Here is a 20,527-nt window from a genome sequence, read left to right as displayed (position 1 = left end):
AGCTCATCAGCGCATCTGATATTCCTCGCCTCCCAGAAACGCAGTAGTCTCACCTCAACCGTGGAAGAACTTCTGCCGGACTTCAAATCGGAAAAGAAAACTCAAGAGTTAGCCATTTTTCAGTAAATCAGTAGATTTATATGTTCTAAATGATTGATAGGATGACTCAGAGCGTAGGGATGCATACCTTTTTATACTCGAACATCCACCGCCCCTGAAGAGCAAAGGCGTCATTGAAGATAGATTGTGTGCGATGGATTTAAGAAGGTATTTAAAATGATTGAATCCGTAACCGATTGAGCTCTGAATCGATAGGAAGAAGATGAACAAACAGAGCAAAACCCTAGAACTGCTACGGCGGAGAAGAGAGAGCGCTGAAACAAAAAAAATGTAAGAGACGCAGCGTTTTGGAAATATCTTGTTTTATTCTTACCGTGAAAATCAAAACGTATCGTTTTGCAATAGATATTAGTAGGGCTTTATAATATTTTTTGTGTGTTTTAAGAGAATTGTCTTATATATGTTTTATGTATGCAAACATGTAATTCTTTTCATTGTATTGACCGACAGTACAGATTGTGGTCAGATTGCCGATAATACAGTCATCCTCAAATGGTACTCACATCGGTTTCTATGAGTCAATAATAGATTATCTCCGACTTTTTTTGAAAAAGAAAACACACTATATATCCGACTTGTTAAAGCCCTAATTGTACATTATCGTTTTCTTAATCTTATTTTAGGTTTAGGAAGATCAACAAAAGATGCATGAGATTTTTATATTGATTTATTTAGCCTTAAACCATCACTGCACGTTATAACATCCTTGTCTAATTATATTTTATTGTTCTGCTGATGTCACGAATGACCCACTTCCTCTCCTCTTACATTATAATATTCTTCATATATAAATATGACGAAAGCTTGGTACTATACCAAGAATCTCGATCTCCCGATTAGATTCTCCTTTCGATATTCGAATTACCTTTCAAGATTCTTCAAGCGTGGAATCTTCAATAGTATACAGCTATGCTATGTACTTGCAAGACTTTGCATGTTCCCCTATTTGTTGTAATTAATCTTTTAAATTCGTTTCCATCTTTTATTGAGAATATATGACGTATGATTGTAAAATATCTATAACTTACTTTGGCAGCCTACTTATTTAGAGACTAGGTAATAACCCGCGCCTTGCGCAGGATGTGATTATTAGTTTCGTTATTTTTAATAAAAAAGACAATAAATCTGTTTAATCTGGATATTGGTTAGGTTTTACGTTTTTTTGTTTTTAATCTTCTAAAATATAACCATTATTTTAAATTAATATTCATTTTAGTTTATTCGGTTAAAACATTTGATTTTTTGGTTTTTTCGGATAAAAACCTAAAATTAATATTATATGTTTATTTTCATATTATGAAGTTTAGATAGTTGTCATGTCGAACCAATAGTTTCATATTATAGTTTTTAAACAGATGATAGTTTAAGAAAAAGAAAAGAAAATTATTAAGACAAATCATTTCACTACAATTTGGTCGGTAGTGAAAGAAACATTAAGAAAAAATATTTCAACTTTCAAAAAAATTAGATACTTCAGCTGTGGTGAATACTTAGTTATAAGATGCTCACATCAAGGTGCACATGTATGTTTATGTAAAAAGTATATAAAAATAATTGAAAAATATATAAAGATATTGTTAATTAATATTAAATGACATTTTTGTTCAGAATAATACATGAAAGATAAAATTAAAATTTATTTAAAATAAAAAAGACCTTGACATTAGTCATTTTTTCATCAAAAGAAAATAAAATTATATTCGTAAATAGGGGTGGACACATATCATGTATCTGGATATTTGGAAGCATTCTTGTCAATTCGATCTTTAGCCACCTAGATATTCGGTGACTCCGATATCCGAAATGTTTTAGAATTTTAAAGAATATCCGATTTGATTCGTAAATAAAATAAAATTTTAAAAATAATTTAATAATAACATTTTATTACAAAAATAAAACATTATATAACCTTTTAATTCTAGTACCTAATATAATAAATTTATATTGTAAAACTGATATAAAGTATAATATATATAATTCTTTTCATATATGTATATATGCATATAACATATCGAATTAGATATATGTTCCTAAAAATATTGGTATTAGTGATTTGCTTCTTTTTTGGATATTGTATTTTAGTATTTGATTTGTTTCGTAAAGTTTCAAATATCAAGATTTTTTGGTTCAAATCAAAACGGATAACAAATCGAATCAAAATTTATGAATATTTTGCTCAATTTTATCCGTAAACAATAAAAATAATATATATATAGTTTGGCTTTTGATTCGTTATCTATTTTTATTCGAACCGAAAAATCCAGAGTTTTATTGGAACTATGTATGTGAGTTTTATATTAAAAAAATCACAAAGTACATAGTGTGAACACATTTATGACTATAGTGTGAACGCGTTAACATATTTATTATCAAATCATTGTGAGGCTGCCACGTGTCTATTATAATGTGAATGCATTTATTACAATGCTTCTCTTTTAATATATAAGGGATGTTTGTATATATATTATGATGTACTATAATTAGATGACAAAATAAAAACTGTAGAATTGCACTAGACGACCTAGAAGAAACATCTAGAATACACGGAACTGTCGTGTAACTGGTGATGCTTACTTTTAATCCACTTGGGCTAGCAAACTAAGTTTTAGACTTAAACAACTCTAGTTTCATTAATAATTTGTCCCACTTTCATATGGTCAAATTTATGTCTAACAGACGTTAGTTAGCGAAGGTGACTAATAGCTTTTTTCCGTGAAAATGAAAATTAAAGATATACTTTTAAGCTTCGAATTGCAAGTAGTTAAATATAAGTAATTTACTAGGGTGAGAATCAAAATATTGAAGATAAGAACTAATTATTTGTTCTTTTTATAAATTCGAACGCTATAACTTATTATATATATGAGCCATAAGTCATTTCCGATCGAATACTGTTCTAGGGTGAAAAGGAAATGAAACTTGGGAGACTGGCGTTGCATGCAATTAATATTTATTTGTTGTCTAATGTTAATTGTAGCAGGATTCGCTCATTGTCGGGACAAGTATGAAAAAAGAATCTTTTGGATCAGTTATATGTGCATTAGATCCAAACTTAATATGAGTTTATAAACATCAAATCAATATTGTTTTGCAAGTAATGTCAAAATTGTCTCGTTGGTCGCTTTCTATCATCAAATATCAGATAGATCAACCAACATTTTATCTTTCTGTTACGTGTGTTAATATTTGGTAATTACTATTTAACGAATATATTTGTTGTTGTACTTTAAATCTTCAAAGTGGTGATTAGAAAACAAAAGACTAAAAAGTTGTACTATTCTTTCAAGCATTAGCAGTATGATGAATAAAATCTTAGTGGATCGTATGCCACAAAGATTTTAACTTATTAATTATCCAAGAATAGATATAGTCCTTTTCACTTTTAAGTATAGGACATCTAGACGATGGATCAATTTCAGCATGAAAGATTAATAATAACAACTCTGTAATTTTAACTCTTCAGACCTCCCTTACTATAAATTTCTAATACAAGAGTCCTTTTTTCTGTGAGTAAACGATCTCCTAAACAAAACCCACAAAATGTTTTACTTTTTGATGAAAAGTATTTTAACTATCTAGGCCTAATAAAGATCATGGAAACCCAACAAGGATCCTAAAGGCCCATTCCCAATTTCTCAAAAAGATAAAAGAACACTACATTGGAATAGCAAACTTTCCGGTCGATATTTAATATCATATAGTATAACACATTGCAAACGCTCAGATCTTGTTCATTGTAAACATGGACACTTATAGTAGTTTGATCTCAACTGAATTATGGCACGAACTTTTTATCGGTCCTATAAAAGCCTATAACAATAACAATTATTGTTTACACTTTATTTTATTAATTTGAGATTGTTGTTTATTATAATTTCCAGTAAAAAATATTTGACAAAAAGAATTGATGTTCCTATCAGGTTACGCAACATTATCTACATATAAAAAGGGAGATGAAATATAAAAAAAACTGTCGAATTTAAACTTTAATTTGGGTTTAAGAATTAAGAGTTTTTGATGGTTTGTGTATGAAGATTTTATGTGACATGTAAGAAGCAAAGGTCAATAGAGAAAATAATAAGACTTTAACACGTTTTTAAATTATATAAATAAGAATATGTAATTTACTTGTGATATAACTATCACAGCATAGCCGATCAAAACTATTAAAACAAGAGTACAAATAAAATTTAAAATTCAATCTCAATCATTACAACCGTTAGAGAGAGAGAGAGAGAGAGAGAGAGAGAGAGAGAGAGAGAGAGAGAGAGAGAGAGAGAGAGAGAGAGAGAGAGAGAGAGAGAGAGAGAGAGAGAGAGAGAGAGAGAGAGAGAGAGAGAGAGAGAGAGAGAGAGAGAGAGAGAGAGAGAGAGAGAGACTTCCTCTTGATTTCATGTTCATCTTCTGCATCCCTCTCCTCCATCTCAGCTGTGTCGCTTTCGCTTTGGGTCCTTCTTCTGCTTTCATTCCCATGATATATTTCCATGACACTTATAAAGAAGTAGGCTTGGTTAACTTACATCACTGTCAACCACATGAAGGCTAATTCCACTTAGATCTCTTCGCCAACTCCATCCTTCCTTTCAAATTCCACCTCTTTCTTTTCCTTCCTTTATCTTTCAGCCTTTAATTTCACATCTTTTTCTGAAAGTCAGAATCTTTGTTAGGTTATGTGAATTGTTTTTGTTCATGGGTCTAGTCAGAGCTTTGATTTTTTTGTTCAAAACCATGTACTTTATCCGTTAATTGATTTGAATGATTCATGTATTCATTTGCTCAGACCTCATGTTGTATTGTTTATGCAAGTCTCTGTGAAACAATATATTTCTCATATTAATGGTTATAGAAACATAAGCTTCCAGTGTTCAAAAACTGCTTCCTTTCTTTTTGCAGGAATCAAGCAAAGAGCGATACAACGTTCCAGATGCTCCTGTTCGAGGTGAAAGTTGATCCGTATATGAAATTTTAGTTGTAAACATATTAGTATGTTTCAAAAAAAAAACATATTAGTATAAATTTTTAATTATATTTTTTCATAATTGTTAGGTCGTAAAATTAATGTGTATTAACTTTAAAAACAATTAGAAACTAAAACAAATGTTTCAAAGTTTCAAAAAAAAAACAAATGTTTCAGTCTGTTATGTTCATGATTGGTCCTACTTGCAATTTGTTAATAGTTCATTATTTAACATGTTTTGGTCACTGTCCGGAAAACGTTATACAGTAAATGTAATAGTTGTTTTGAGGATACTGAAACAGTATGATTCATAATCTATAATCTCTTAATTGTATACAGAAAAGAAAAAAAGACACTGCGGCATGAGAGGATGTCATATATTGATATGCATTGAAACAGCTGGAAACTCCTAATTAATAATTAGTACACTGGATCCGCCTGTACGATTTCTCATTCTGTGCATGAATGGTTGGCATTTTCCATTTTTGTGTGCTACAAGTGCATTCTTACAGCCAATGCCCACAATCACAAGATTCCAATCGCCGCTTAACTATGGAATTTAACTATGGTTATGCATTTTTGGTGTGAATTTTTGGTGTGTTCAATGGCGAATCATTCATGGTTAAGCGGCGATTGGAATCACCCGAATGCGTACTTCAGAAACTCCATAATGTCGCCTGAAAGCTCAGAGATGAGACACCACTCGGGATCTACCATGTATTGGAGCTCCGAAGAACAAGCAATTCTCGAAGATGGTCTTGCTAGGTTACTGACTTCTCTCAATCAATACTAGTTTTCCCAGTTTCTTGATTTTTTGTTGTGATGATTAATTGATTATTTATTTTTTCACAAAGATATTCGTCGGAACCGAGTATTTCACGTTACGCGAAAATAGCGTTAGAGCTTCAGAACAAGAAGACCATTAGAGACGTAGCTACGCGTTGCAGATGGATGCATGTAAAAAAGTCTTCTTAATTATACCTTCCACAAGTTATGTTGTTTCTCTGTTTCTTATTCGTTTCCTTGGGGTTCTTGTTTATGTGGCAGACGAAAGAAAATAACAAGAGAAGAAAAGAAGACCACAATATGTCGGGAAGAGCCAGGGTTGACAATAAGGTTTTTCAAAATACAATCTAACTCTGTTCGGTTTTTATCAGCTGGTCTTTTTGTTGTTGTCTAAAATTTTCAGGTTTAAACTGCATATGATGTAATCTCTGTTTCATGTTTGATAACTTCAGGAGATTGTTGATATGGTGGTGGCTTCAAACTCAGCTACACATATGTTTGCATCATCACATCTTCTTAGAGAAGAAGATGGTAAGTATATATCTTTGATCCAATTATTCTTAAGGATGCTTCAAGATTTTATCTTAAGGAAATAGATAAGGAAATATCAATAAAGATTCGTTTAATCGTATGCAGGGATCAATAGTGAGCTTCTTAAACAGAATCAACAACTCCTCAGTCAGATTTCTGCAAATCTCACAAATTGCAATCAGATTTCTACAAATGTCACATCCTTGAGGGTAAAGTATAGATGCCTTACCAACTTAAACTGAGGGACAATTTTATTTTTACTTATTTTTTTTTTTTAACAGTTAACAGAAAACTTGACTCTCTTTTGCAAGAGCAGAGACAACATCAGGAAACTTCTCACAAAGTACGTAAAAATCACTAATTCTGCAAAATGTATCGTCTATGTTGTTATATTCAGTGTAATTAGTTCTTTTGATCTTACAGTTTGAGTGAGAATGCCCCGGAGCAGATGAAGCATATGCCACCATGGCCGGAGAAATTGAGAGATGATCATGATCAGCTACTTGATTCAATCCTTCCTCCCTCACATCAACAATGAACTTCTCTTTCTATTTTTCTTTCTTTGCAATTCAGCTCTTCAGGACATTCTTTTTTATTATGTTTTAAATCGGACTTCAGTTATTAGGTTTTCTCCCAGTAGAAGCCCTAGCTTAGAGCAGAAGTTTAGCTCTTTGTAACTAGTTGAAGTGTATCAAACAAAGTACATTTGATGCAAAAGCATTTCCTTTGTTAAATGTCAAGATTAGTGGAGCCAAGGGCACCGATATTCTTGATATAAAAAGTGGTGGATCAAAACATATACAACAGATCATGTCCCTCAATTCAAGTCGCATGCACACAATGCTAAGTAATGATCCTAAAGGATTTTTGTGGTTAATCATGTTTCCCAAACTAAACTAGATTACTGTATCTTTTTTTTTAAACACAAACTAGATTACTGTATAACAAGTAAAAATTTGGGTATGTAAATAGTAAAAACGAAATTAATAAATACCTAAATGTAAGAGGATTTCGATGTGTTCCAGAGATTACAAGAAGATTTCGGGGATGTGACAATGTCTCATATTCCTCGAAATAAGAATGGTCGGGTGGACGCGTTAGCAAAAGAAGCAAGGATCAGAGGCTTTATTTTTTTCCATATAGACAAGATCCGGCCAGACCAAAATGCTCATTGGAGAATCGGTTCGTTTGAGAAAAAAAATATATATATATCACAAAATTGGGGAAAAGTTGGTAATGTGAGAAACTTACCAATGGATGGGCTAAAGTGAAATTGTTAATGTGAGAAACTAAAGCCCAATATGAAAATTGTTTTATAGATGGGCTAAAGGGTAAATCTGGTATTTCATATATAAGTCTTAGGGTTTTTAGAAGCGACTCCTTATATCTTGCGGACGGTGCTTTAACGTATTGGTTCTTGCTCTCTGCGTGGACGGCGTCTAGGTTAAAACAACAGATCCGACAATGGTACGTTGTCTGTCTTTCTATTTCGTAATGCGTCTAGTTTTGCACTCAATTTTAGTGTAGTATCGTTGTTTCCGTAGCTTAAAATGTCGATTCTTGTATCATTTTAGCTTTAAATGTCTTCTGTTGTTACTTTTGATTAGGATGTAGTAAAACTTGTAGGTTACAGTAACTTGATCTTCTAAATGTTGTTTTGATGTATTCGTCTGAGAACTCATTGATGATGATGATGATTGGTACAATGTGTGCAGCCTAAGCAAATCCATGAGATCAAGGACTTCCTTCTTACAGCAAGAAGGAAAGATGCTCGGTCTGTGAAGATCAAGAGAAGCAAGGACATTGTCAAGTTCAAGGTCAGATGCTCTAAGTACCTCTACACGCTCTGCGTGTTTGATCAAGAGAAAGCCGACAAGCTTAAGCAGTCTCTTCCTCCAGGTTTGTTTATATTTTTCCTAAGCATAGTTTTACATGAGTTGTTTTATTCTGTAACAATGTTTATGATTGGCAATGCTGACACAGTATATATGTTTGCTGTTGCAAACTGTTATTCAGGTTTGAGTGTGCAAGACCTTTGAAGATGAGATGATGAAGCCCTCCTTGTTATGATGAATCCATATGAGAATATGTTTTTGTTTAGTTATTTTTCAAACTTTTCGAGTATGAATGTTTTTGGAATACAATCTCTGGATTCAAAATTTCTTTAGTTACATACTACTGATTCCATACTTCTACGGTTAAGTACATACGATCTGTAGATGATTTTGTCCTTGATCCTAGCACTGGACATGATTAATTGTAGCACATAAAACCTGTTATTTTGTACACACATATCCAGGCAGACCAGACCTATCTGCGGTGTGGTTTCATTATCTTTACTATTTCTGGAGTTTATGATTCTGCTTTTGAAGCTCAACTAATGTTTATGGGCTGGAGTGTGTTAGTTTCCCTGCTCTTTTTGATTAGAAATTACATCTTCATCCGGGGTTGATTTACTTGGAATTTGGGGAATGAGTTAGTCTAAACTTCATGTTTTATTTCATTTGTAAACCATGTTGTAGTTTTTAAGCTCTCTTCTCAACTTCTTGTATCGTCGAATCGTGGTTTCAAAACAAAACCAGCAAACGATTGAATAATTGACCAAATGGAATTATTTGCTTTGTGTCATTTGTAAGAGACGGCCAAAAAGGGAATGTTTGTTCCTTTTTTTTTTTGAATGAATGTTAAATTTTATTCATCAAAAAAGCTTTTTTACAAAAGAAAATCTAATCTACCAACAACAACATATAAAAAATGATTTACCATGTTAAACACTAACTAATAAAACTATATCCTGATGGTGGAATTAAGTAAAATGAATAATGAAAACAGAGGCGTGCTTTTCTTTGCATTGTAACCTTAAAAGCCCAAATTCGAAAGAAAAAACGAATAATGATAGATAAACACGGAACAATTCATTAAAAGGAGATGGTGGTAGGTGGGCTATATAAGTTTGACTTATAACCAAAATTAAATTAAATATATAAAAAGTAGTATTAAAAAAAGCTGTCTCTGGCTCTGACGTCTTTTCTCTTCAAGTCGCAGACTCGTCTTCCTCACAGCTCCTCCGGCGATACTCTGCCTGCTCTGTAAGGAAGTCTTTCGAGAAGGTATAATCGATCGATTCATCTCCCTCTCGTTTCTATCTGAGAGGTAGAGGTAGAAGATTCCAATGATCTCCAAAGCTTCTTCATCTACCTCCACCAATTCGTCGATTCCTTCTTCTTCTAGGGTTTATCTCTCTCCCCCTCTTCTTACTGTTACCTTTGATTCATTCCCTGCTCAAAACCTTTGATAATTCGGATCCATATAACATACCTAAGATCTCGTTAGCTCATCAGATTCTCAACTTCGTTTGGAAAGTTCCTTGTTTGTGTTTAGTGTTGTATCGATTCATTTCTAAGGCTAATAAGCTGAAGTTGTATGTGTCGGCTTGTTAGAGGAAGATTGTGATTGAATTAGCTAAGCTCTGCTTTTTTTTTTATTGAATAGATTGGAGGTCAGCTTTGTGTGTGGCCTGGATTGAGACATATTTGCCTCAGGAAAAGCTTGTTATACGGAGTTATGTGGTTATTCTCCATGCCCCTCAAAACTCTTCGTGGAGCTAGAAAAACGCTTAAAGTTACTCACTTTTGTAGCATCTCCAACATGCCCTCTTCTTTAAAAATCGAACTGGTTTGTTTGTATATGCTTTACCTTATTATCACTTTGCAGCTTCATTCTACTTCTTCTTTCTAAAAATTTTGGTGATGTTTCAGGTGTCATGTAGTAAGGACAGCTATGCGTATCTTTTGCACGATGAAGACACTGGGACGGTTGGAGTCGTTGATCCTTCTGAGGCTGCGCCTGTTATTGATGCCTTGAGCAGGAAGAATTGGAACTTAACTTATATATTGAATACTCATCATCATGACGATCACATAGCGGGGAATGCTGAGCTGAAAGCTAGGTATGGCGCAAAGGTGAGGGGATACTATCTTCGGTTTTAAAATTTATATCTTTTGTTTTATTTAGTTTCGTTATGCTCTCTGCGCAACTTAGCCCTATCCCGATAGCTATGGGACATAGAGCTCTACGATATAATGGTTTGGCTTTAAGAGGTTGTAAGGTGTTAGTGTTAACAGAAATAATGGCTTTATGGCCTTTAGTGCTCTCACATGATTTGAAAAAAGAAAATTATAGTTGACTTCTACTTTGCTAGTGAGCTCTATTGTGGCTATTTTGTTTTGTTGTTCTTTTCTTCGTTGCTTTGGTGATATATTCTAAAGTGTTTTTATGTGACTTATGTTTCCGACAGGTGATTGGCTCAGCTGTGGATAAGGATCGGATTCCTGGAATTGACATACTTCTCAAGGATAGTGATAAGTGGATGTTTGCTGGGCATGAGGTTCGGGTAATTGACACTCCTGGTCACACACAAGGTTTGTACCTCTACAGTTGAAACATATCTCTACAATCAAATATTGCCAACCTTAGAAACGTTTCTTAGTTAACTTAAAATGATATTCACCATACACACTGTGAAACTGCTCTCCTTCTTCATCCTTTAGAAAAACTAGTAACTTCTTCCCTACGCTGTTGCATGTTTTACTCTCTTTTTAACTGTTTTTTTCTCTCAAGCAGGCCATATTAGCTTTTACTTTCCCGGGTCAGCCACAATATTCACAGGAGACCTGATACATAGCTTATCTTGTGGTACCCTCTCAGAAGGAACCCCCGAGCAGGTAACATTAATCGAATAACCAGTAGAGTATGTACTCTAATAACCTTAACTTTCATCGTTTTTCACAGAAGCAAATTTACTGTGCTCTGTTCTCTTTTAAGTTTTAACGATAATACCTTTTTTTTCTGCCTGTCTCAGATGCTTTCATCACTCCAAAAGATCGTGTCTTTACCAGATGATACAAATATATATTGCGGTCGCGAAAACACAGCAGTAAGTTTGCACACATAAACATTGCACTCTTATCTCACATTATTCAACTCTCAGTGACTCGGAGAAACAAACTATTTACATGTCTTCCATGATACAGGGCAATATCAAGTTTGCACTATCTATAGAACCAAAGAATGAAACTCTTCACTCTTATGCAACCCGAGTCGCCCATCTTCGCAGCCAGGGACTCCCTTCGGTAAACTATCTTCTCTTCTCCTCTCTATCTGTTAACCTCTTTCTTTATTTCATTTGCGATGTTTTGTTTGTAGATTCCAACGACTGTTAAGGTAGAGAAAGCGTGTAACCCGTTTCTCAGAACATTCAGCAAAGAAATCCGTAGATCTTTAAGCATTCCAGACTCGGCAAACGAAGCCGAAGCACTGCGTTGTATTCACAGAGCCAGAGATCGTTTCTAAAGAAGCTTTGGGGGTTATCTTCCTTATTGTGTATATATAGTTGGAAGTCATCGTCTGCAAAGATCAATATATATTATATGGTTTAGTGTTTTATTTCAGTGACCAATTGAATTTGATGTATTAAAAAAAAGTATTCAAAACAGAAACAGTTATATAAATATTTAGTTGGGCTCAGTTACTAAATTATGAATTTAAAGTGTAATATATGCAATTGTAACTCTATGTTTGGATCTTCTTCATCTTTGACATACCTTTTGAGACATGGAATCACCAGAAATCTTTACATGAACATTCACCACCTTGAAAATGATGAAACCTGTTTAAAAGCAGAGTGGCAACCACCAATACTTCTGAGGTTCATTATTCTGATGGGAAATGTAAAGTTCCTCTTGGGCCATGATGTGGCATTAATAATCTATGTTCTCTAATCATCTTCCAAGGATTTACTTTTAAAATAATTTTATTCAAACACTAAAGTTTTATATTGCCCAATCCCTTTAATATACATATTTTACGTCTATTAACTTCATTTTTGGCGATTTTATAATTTGTATCCTGTTTTTATGTTTAAAGATAAATAAAGTTTTAATTTTGTCAAAAATGTAAAAAAAAATCCAAAAAACTATTTAAAATATTTTGAGATAAGATTTATAGCTTATATTACTCAATAAAATCATAAACTAAATACAGGATAAACATAATTATAATATTATCTATAGATATTGTTAATATCAATAGAATATTACTAAATAAAATATATATATTTAATTAAATGTTCTAAATATGATGACAAAAAATGTTCTAAATATCATGATAATTATATATGATAATTTTTTTTTTAAAAATAGTAGTATATATATAAGTAGAATATGTTATTGTTTATTAATTATCTTAAATATTATGATAAATTTATATATTAAAATATTTTTAGATAATATTATTGATTAAACTGATGATTTATTCTAAAATCATGTAGAAGATGACAAATAAGTAAATTCACTAAGATCATAGTGAAGATGACAAGTAAGCAAATTCTAATTTTTAAAAATAATACTATATATAGGTAGAATATATTAATGTTTATTAATTATTTTAAATATTATGATAAATTTATATATTAAAATGAATTTTTAAATAAATATTATTAATTAAACTGATGACTTATCCTAAAATCATAGAAAAAAATAACAAGTAATCAATTTCACTAATATCATGGAGAATGACTGGTAAGCAAATTCGTTTATCAGATAATAGTATGTATTTGTTTTCAGAAATTATGTCTATTGACTTTATAAAATAGGCTACGGTGTTTCCACTACCAAATCTATTTATAAATAGGAAAATAATCCAGAGAGTACAAAAGAAACTGAAAAAAAAAATCAAAAAACTTTTGATCAGTCTTTATATATATAAACTGTCGGGTAAAAACAAAAGATGCGACGTTAATTACTTTCTGTGAAAGAACAGACACGATGCAAGAACCAAACACTAACCCGATGTATGTCTCTGCAGATGTAGTAAAACTAATACGCCTCAGGCTTCCACCAAAATCTCTAGGAAGATTCAAAACCGTGTCAAAACAATGGAGATCGTTACTGGAATCGAACAGGTTCGTAGAGTTGCATCTCAGTTTTCAAAAATCCGGCAAAACCCGCCGGAAAATCCTCGCCGCCAGAGATTGTTACTGCGGCACCCCACAATATAGCTCAACCACCATTTTAAAAGCAAAGATCATGATGAAAAGATCTGAGTAACAATGAAATGATTAAATCAAGCGACTTTTTTCTAAAAGGTTTAATGTCTCAACAACAATTTTAAAACCAAAGATCACGATCAACAAATTTCCCACAATATAGAAACACATAAATACAAAATAAATTAAAAGATCAGCAATAATCCTCAATTGTGAATAAAAATAAGCAAACAAATAAAAAACCAACAGTTGATAACAAATAATTTTCACAATAGCTCTACAATCATAAAATGATAATTAATACACAATGATAATGTCATAAAGTAATAAAAAGATTGAACAATGAGTGTACATTGATGTAATTTCATGTATATACACAATAAGAAGCATGGTGGCAATTACAAATGTGTCAGTCACTCAAAATCAGTTGTTTAGTTTTATGTTTATCTTTAGTTTTATACTAGAATAGATTATAACTTCATGTCATATATGTATATTTAAAATCTAATCTGAATTATTCTTATGTCTCATGCAGGACATATTGCACCGAAGTTATGAGAGGTTAGTTGAATCTTAGCTGCCCCAAAATAGATGTTTCATCAATCATTTTTCAATTTTTATCTCTAAAAGCAAATGTCATATTCAAGCAATCAGTAACAAGTCATTTTCTTGCATTTGAAGCACATAATACTAATAATCAGAGACTTGGCCATAACGACTGTTATTGTATTGATTGTTTGAATGTTTATCATTATTAATGAAGAAAAATGTAATAAATAAATAATTGTTTTAAATAATTTAATTTAAATTATGTATTGAACTTATACACCAACAACGACTAGTAGTCATATTGACAAAACAATATATATTATGTTAACAATCATACAAACCTATATATTTTCTTGTAACTATGTATAAATATAATTATAAATTTGGAATCATGAATGGAAGTGAAATTGTAACTAGCTTTAACATTGACCATAAATAGTCATTCATTTCTTTTAATAAAGTGATGCTCCATATATATTACATAATACTGTTTTCATTGATCAATTTTCTTGCGGATGTCTTTTATATTTCATGAAAAAGAAGGTTAAGAATTACAGTATATGGTTTATTAAATTAAAAGTCTCTATAAAAATACATACATGTAATTTAGATACATTGCTAATCAAACATTATGTTCAATGGTCCACTTAATAAGATATGTAGGTAGATGATCAATCATCCTGGTAGAAAAGGAAAATATTGGAAGGAATTATTAGAGAGTACGTTACTAAATGTAGTAAAGTTAATGATGAGGAAAACAACATGTATGAATGAACACATTGCAGCAAGCTCCACCAAAATCATTTAAGCTCCTTCGGATATTAAATTGGCCATCAGCTTCTGTTGCGGTCACTGCTATGATCATTAAAATTATAGCGATTGACAAAATCGCAGTTTTCCTTTCAAACGCCATTTTTTCTTAGTAATTTTTTTTTTGCTTTTTTTTTCCTTTCAAATTTTCTGGTTGGTGATTGATTATGGGGCTAGCTATTAGTGTATTTATATGTTTAAGCAAGTTTCTAAAAATAGTAAATTACTAATCTAGACACTTTGAATGGATTTTTCTGGTGGATGGTATTTAGCGAAACTTCGTTATTCTCATAGAAATATTTGTGGACTAGGTCTTTGGTATAGACGAAGCTTGGATATATAAAACTTCGTTAACAAGAAACAATTTGATACAAAGTAGTCAAAGACCTTGGATGCGACATAGCCGTCAATGAGTTGCCACAGTTCGGTCGGTCTCATACCTCTCTTTAGGCCTGGGATTTCGGGTATTCGGGTCGGTTCCGGATAAGAACCGTTCGGGTCCGGGTTTTCGGTTATTTAATAAATGTATCCAATGAGTACTTGGAACACTTACGGTTCGGTTTCGGATCGGGTACGAGCGGTTCCGGGTCGGTTCGGTCTTTCGATAAAAGTAACCATATTCAATCCAAAAAAATGGGTACCCAATTTTTCGGTTTAAAAAATATCCAAACTTTTACCCGAAACCAATTGGGTACAAAACGGTTCGGTTAAAACCGTACCAAAATCAAATTAGTAACCGAAATAAAACCGATTTTGAAACCAAACTCATGGCGTACATCATGTCTGAAGACTGAAACATGTAAAACCAATTTTGAAACCAAACAAGAACAAGAATATAACATACTTGATGTCTGAAACAAGAACAAAAACTGAAAGCAAATCAAGCAAATCACAAGTTCACAACAGAAACATAAAGAAGTTGATGTCTTAAACAAGAAAAAAAAACGAAACGAAGCAAATGATCACAAATGACACAGTCACTCTTTGTCGTCCACACTCCATACTCCATAGCCACTCCTTAGTCTAAATTGCATCCAGCTTCAAACTCTATGAAAACAAAAACAGAAACGTATAAGTGTTCAAAACTTCAAGTTTTCAAGATTCAAAGCTATACTATAAATGTAAAGAGTTTAGAAGAAGTGAATCATACCTCTCATAAGATCATCTTGAGTTTCCACATCTGAAAGTATCTGCTCTATTGTAAGAATGCCTTTCTCATTGATGTGAATCTCGGATTTCAACCATTGTTCTGTGCACACTAACACCTCGACCATGAAGTGTGTTAAGCAGCTCCTGTATGGGTCTAAGACTCTCCCACTAGTGCTAAATGCACTCTCTGATGCTACAGATGATGCTTGAACCGCAAGAATATCAGCAGCTATCTGAGACAAGATCGGGAACTTCACACTGTTTCTTCTCCACCACGATAAAACATCAAACTCGGTCCCAAGTCCAGTACCACCCTTTGAAACCTCTACTTTCTCTCTCAAATAAACTTCTAACTCATTACTAGAATCTTCTGTACCTGTTTCTTGTACAAGCTCCTCATAGAGATTATCCATTCTTTCATATCCGATACCACTGCCTATAACTTGACTCTGGAAAACTGCACCAGCACCACTGTCTTGAGTTTGGGTTTGAGAAGACGATCCTCCTTGCGACTGTGAACCACCTGATCCTCCACCACTTGTGCTGTATCCAAGAGTGTACTCTTCATATAAGCGCTTCATGATCTCCATAATTGAGTCAGAAAGCAGAGTATACTCGATGCTTTCTTTTCCATAGAGCTTCTCAAAGCAGAGGTTAGCAAAATTCATCTTCTTTCTTGGATCAAAGACAGTAGCAACAATCAAAAGCTTGTTCATCTTACAGCTCTTAGACTTACTGCTCTCAGACTCAGATTCTTCCGTAAATGGATTCCAGTACTTCCTTATTTTCCCCATCATCGTCAAAGCATTGACCCGCAGTGTTTCATCAGGACCAGGCGCAGAGCTTATCTTGCTGACATTCCTAGTGATCGTGACAATCTCATTGTAGATCTTGTGCGACGTAATGCCCTTAGTAGCCGAGAGCATCAGAGTTGAATTGTAAAAGATGACAAGAAAGTGGATAACGGCAACTCGCCTAAGACTATCATCTCATTGGTAGCTTCTTTGAACACTTCCTCAGACACCTTAGACAGACTCACGTTACCTTCTTCATCGACATTTATCTGTGACTGATCTCTGGACTTATTTGCAGCCTTCCACGCCATGTATGCCCTACAACCGCTCTTGTGCTTCCTCAGATTAGAGGTCCCAGACTTGGTTGGACAGCTAAACTCTTTCTTACAATAGCGGCATTTGCATCTGTTGTAGTTGGTTGGCAGCCTGCTGTAATGGTTCCAGACATCAGACCTCGTCTTTTTCTTTGACCTAGAACCATCATCTTCTTCTCTCTCGTTCCTTTTTCCCGAACCCGGTGTTTGTACATCTTCATCTGAAGATATTTCTTCATCCATTAGTTGATGGTTGACTTCATCTTGTTCATGAGTTGGAGAAGAATCCATCTACATAGTACATACAAGAACAAGTTAAGAACTGATACAAATTTTGAATAAATAAGTTGTAGCAATCAAACATCAAAACTGTAATCATACTCGACTAAGAGTCTAAGAATTATCAAACATCAACATTCGACATTATCAGATCAAAAGCTATCAAATACGATTGAGGAATCAAAGTTATCATTTATCAAACAATCAATATAGCTTAATCGATCAAAGTATCAAACAATCGAAGATTCGAAATCGTTGCTCACCTCCGAATGAATTCTCGAAGATGCAGACGGTGGAGAGAGAAGAGAATCGACTAATGTTTCCAGCTTTAATATTTCTGATAACACCAGTTGCTCTATTTGTATATAAACCTTCACAATTCTCGATTGCTATAATGGAGAAGATGAATCGAAAAGCTAGGGTTCGTATTTTGGGAATTGGGGTTTGTCTCGAGCTGATACACTGTGTATGATGTATCATACCCACGCGTGTAACGGTTATGTCGGGACTTAAAGTCTAGATATATCGGATATCCGATTTGGCTCGGGTAAAACCCGGATCCGACCCGTTACCCATGGATTTTTATATTATTATCCATTGGTTATTTTTGGCTGTACCGAAGTCAATCCGAACCGGGCAAAATCGGGTCGGTTCCGGTCCGGTTTTCCGGTTCCGGTTATAAATCCCAGGCCTACCTCTCTTCCCACACGAAATCCTTTTCTCATATTGGTGTCTTTCTATTTTCCTCTTCATCAAGGAGTAAACCTTAGTAACTACTGAACTTATTGGTTTTTGGAACTGGTTTCTATATTCCTGCTCTGCAAATATTTTACAAAAATCGTGAAATTTTACAAGTTTAACAATTATTGTCGATTTATAGAAAGTACATACCATTGTACTCTATATTCTACGTCTTGTCAATACGTTGGTTGACTAATTGACTTGATTGCACAAAGAGAAAGAGCTGTGTTTCTATTGAACACTAGGAGTTTAAGTCCATTCAAGTAATGACAGCAAAGTTCTGACAACAGAAAGAAACAGAGATGATTTTTGTTTCTAAGTCTGTCTCTTCTCAGCCTAAGAGCACATTAACTCTTTTATTACGGTAGGTTTTGTTTTCGTTAGCATCAAACCTCGAGTATTGCTTGGCATCGGTTCATGCTTGCATCATATTTTGTGATAAAATTCTGGCTTCTTCCTTGTCAGATACCCGGCTAAGTGAAAAGAAAAGAAAAATAACTACAACTATGTTTTTCGTATCATAGCACTGAGAACTTTATGGTGTCCCCGAAGTCATTAGTCTCTTGTGTTTTGATGGTTTATTAAATACAGAAACTAGCCCCACGAACAACATGTTCCATTGTCAAATTATACTACAAACTATCATGCGGTTTGAAGATTCTCGGGACACTAGGTGGAATCTCTCACAGAAACTTAAGAGATTCAATCAGAAGAATGATGATCCCGGCTAGAAGACCTCCTATGATGACGGAGACGCCTGTGTTTATGACGTTTGTGAGGACGTTCTTCTCCATGGTTTGATCTTCTGCTGCCAGAAACATCTTCCTTATCACCATATCGATCTTCTCTCCCTCGTGACCTCTCTTTTCTGTCAGACCGAGACTCTACTCTGGAACGCTCCTCTTTGTCTTTGTTGTGTCTTCTATGAGCCCTCTCGCTTTCCCTGTGACCGTGATAAGACCCTTCTCTCTTGACAGGGCTCCTCTCTTCTTCCCTATAATATCCTTCCTCTCTATCGGACACACTCCCTTTTCTCCTCGGTGGTGATGGTATCTACATCCAACAAGCAAATTATTATGTGTTAAGTCTTTAGTATTCTAGACACGTTAAACAACACATCAATAAGCCACTTCTTAGCACAAGAAACACGAACAAAAGACCCAATATAACAGTAAACATATAGTAGTGAAGACCTGGGTACGTGACATGTATCTTCCCTCTGGTGGAAGCTGAATCCCAAGCTTCTTCAAATCTTCATGAGGGATTGGCCGCCTATAACAACATAATCCACAGTTATATATGATTTTGAAAGAACCTGGCTCATGACAACTATCTCCAGCTAGTTACATAAAACCGGAACAGGGCTTAAAAGGAAGAGGAAAACAAAACCGTACAAGGGAGCACGGAATGGTCTTTCTCGTCCTCCAAAACGAAGTTGTCCAGACTCTTTCCTACCACCAAGTCCCCCTCCTGCTTCCAAGGATTAAGCAAAGAGATGAAGATCTAACTCTTAATAGAAAATCTATAGTTTAGAGACAAAGAGCATAAGAATAGGGAAACCTAATCGTCTTGGTATCCATCCAGGCATCAGTTGCTGCCTATTATAATCAACAATAATCTCTCTACCATCAATGAACGAATGATGAGCATCCTGTAAAACCATATGCATGGATTTCAAACAGCTTTACAGAACAAAGCAAGACATAAACAAAAAAAAGAAGAAGCATCACTGCAGTTACCTCGTAAGCACGACGCATCTCCTTTTCAGTCTCATACTCCACAAAAGCATATCCTCGTGATGCACCCGTCACTATAAAAAGGAAACAACATAATGTGAAGATCACACAGTTACGCTAAAGACAATATCTTGGAAGAAAGAACAAAACGTTACCAATGTGTCTGACCAAACGCAAGCTCTTAACTTTGCCATGTTTACTCATAGCCTGCAGACAACATGCTCAGTCAAAAGTCCTAAACACACAGCACGAAGACAAAACAAAAACTCTTTACCTCACGAAGAGTATCCTCTGTAGTAAGATGAGAGATTCGACCCACGAATAAGGTACAGTAAGGATCTCCGGCAGCTTTCGAATCGCCAAAGGGATCATCTTTCGAAATACCCAGAACAAATACAAACCGATGAGCTTTGAGTATTCAGAAACAAAGTGATAAACTTGGAAAGAGCGATAGAGAGAGAGAGAGTTTACATAGACCGGCGTTGTAACAGAGGAGAGCTCGACGGACGCCGTTATCATGCGGCGCAACGTCGGTTCCGTCTATACTTCCGGCTTGGATAGGATGATACGACGTCGCGTAGAACACTTTGTTCACGACGTTGTTTCCTCCGCCGCTCATCTTCTCTACTCTATCACGGCGACTCCGGCCAGTTTAATACACTAAGGACGTAAACGCTGTCGTTTAAGGACTGTTGCGGTTAATGATAAACGGTGTC

The 20,527-nt window shown here is 34.3% G+C and overlaps 5 protein-coding genes across 8 annotated transcripts; 3 read left to right on the top strand and 2 right to left on the bottom strand.

Annotated features, from left to right (window-relative positions):
- Positions 1-4,439: 4,439 nt before the first annotated feature.
- LOC106384010 lies at positions 4,440-7,175 on the top strand. Of its 2 annotated transcripts, XM_022718325.2 has the most exons (9): positions 4,455-4,621; positions 5,014-5,059; positions 5,417-5,842; positions 5,932-6,034; positions 6,125-6,193; positions 6,316-6,394; positions 6,500-6,603; positions 6,676-6,737; positions 6,818-7,134. In XM_022718325.2, exons 3-9 carry the CDS (start codon positions 5,643-5,645, stop codon positions 6,930-6,932), a joined length of 732 nt encoding a protein of 243 aa, XP_022574046.2. In that variant the 5' UTR covers positions 4,455-4,621; positions 5,014-5,059; positions 5,417-5,642; the 3' UTR covers positions 6,933-7,134. The 2 variants fall into 2 exon arrangements, with proteins under 2 accessions (XP_013679492.3, XP_022574046.2); XM_013824038.3 differs by having other exon boundaries at positions 4,440-5,059; positions 6,818-7,175.
- A 563-nt stretch (positions 7,176-7,738) lies between these two features.
- Positions 7,739-8,583, top strand: LOC106385486 (60S ribosomal protein L38). Its single transcript, XM_013825398.3, has 3 exons — positions 7,739-7,861; positions 8,110-8,293; positions 8,411-8,583. The coding sequence occupies exons 1-3, from the start codon at positions 7,859-7,861 to the stop codon at positions 8,431-8,433; spliced, it is 210 nt and encodes a 69-aa protein (XP_013680852.1). The 5' UTR covers positions 7,739-7,858; the 3' UTR covers positions 8,434-8,583.
- A 703-nt stretch (positions 8,584-9,286) lies between these two features.
- LOC111197781 (hydroxyacylglutathione hydrolase 1, mitochondrial) lies at positions 9,287-11,936 on the top strand. Of its 2 annotated transcripts, none has more exons than XM_022718326.2 (8): positions 9,287-9,626; positions 9,887-10,069; positions 10,153-10,356; positions 10,692-10,815; positions 11,018-11,118; positions 11,256-11,330; positions 11,428-11,526; positions 11,600-11,936. In XM_022718326.2, the coding sequence occupies exons 1-8, from the start codon at positions 9,567-9,569 to the stop codon at positions 11,744-11,746; spliced, it is 993 nt and encodes a 330-aa protein (XP_022574047.2). In that variant the 5' UTR covers positions 9,287-9,566; the 3' UTR covers positions 11,747-11,936. The 2 variants fall into 2 exon arrangements, with proteins under 2 accessions (XP_022574047.2, XP_048631772.1); XM_048775815.1 differs by having other exon boundaries at positions 9,364-9,504.
- Positions 11,937-12,018: 82 nt separating this feature from the next.
- LOC111215095 lies at positions 12,019-15,201 on the bottom strand. Its single transcript, XM_048775816.1, has one exon. The coding sequence runs from the start codon at positions 14,899-14,901 to the stop codon at positions 14,731-14,733; it is 171 nt and encodes a 56-aa protein (XP_048631773.1). The 5' UTR covers positions 14,902-15,201; the 3' UTR covers positions 12,019-14,730.
- Positions 15,202-18,553: 3,352 nt separating this feature from the next.
- Positions 18,554-20,508, bottom strand: LOC111215096 (U11/U12 small nuclear ribonucleoprotein 35 kDa protein). Of its 2 annotated transcripts, XM_022718328.2 has the most exons (8): positions 20,283-20,507; positions 20,086-20,183; positions 19,967-20,018; positions 19,815-19,885; positions 19,636-19,726; positions 19,470-19,545; positions 19,269-19,347; positions 18,554-19,128 (listed from the first exon to the last, which is right to left on the bottom strand). In XM_022718328.2, exons 1-8 carry the CDS (start codon positions 20,428-20,430, stop codon positions 18,778-18,780), a joined length of 966 nt encoding a protein of 321 aa, XP_022574049.2. In that variant the 5' UTR covers positions 20,431-20,507; the 3' UTR covers positions 18,554-18,777. The 2 variants fall into 2 exon arrangements, with proteins under 2 accessions (XP_022574049.2, XP_022574050.2); XM_022718329.2 differs by lacking the exon at positions 19,269-19,347 and having other exon boundaries at positions 20,283-20,508.
- Between the last annotated feature and the right edge of the window lie 19 nt (positions 20,509-20,527).

This window comes from Brassica napus, chromosome A3 (genome assembly GCF_020379485.1).
Source record: "Brassica napus cultivar Da-Ae chromosome A3, Da-Ae, whole genome shotgun sequence".
Lineage (NCBI taxonomy): Eukaryota > Viridiplantae > Streptophyta > Magnoliopsida > Brassicales > Brassicaceae > Brassica > Brassica napus.
Note: the sequence above shows the minus strand (reverse complement) of the source record. Positions and strands in the feature narration are given on the sequence as shown.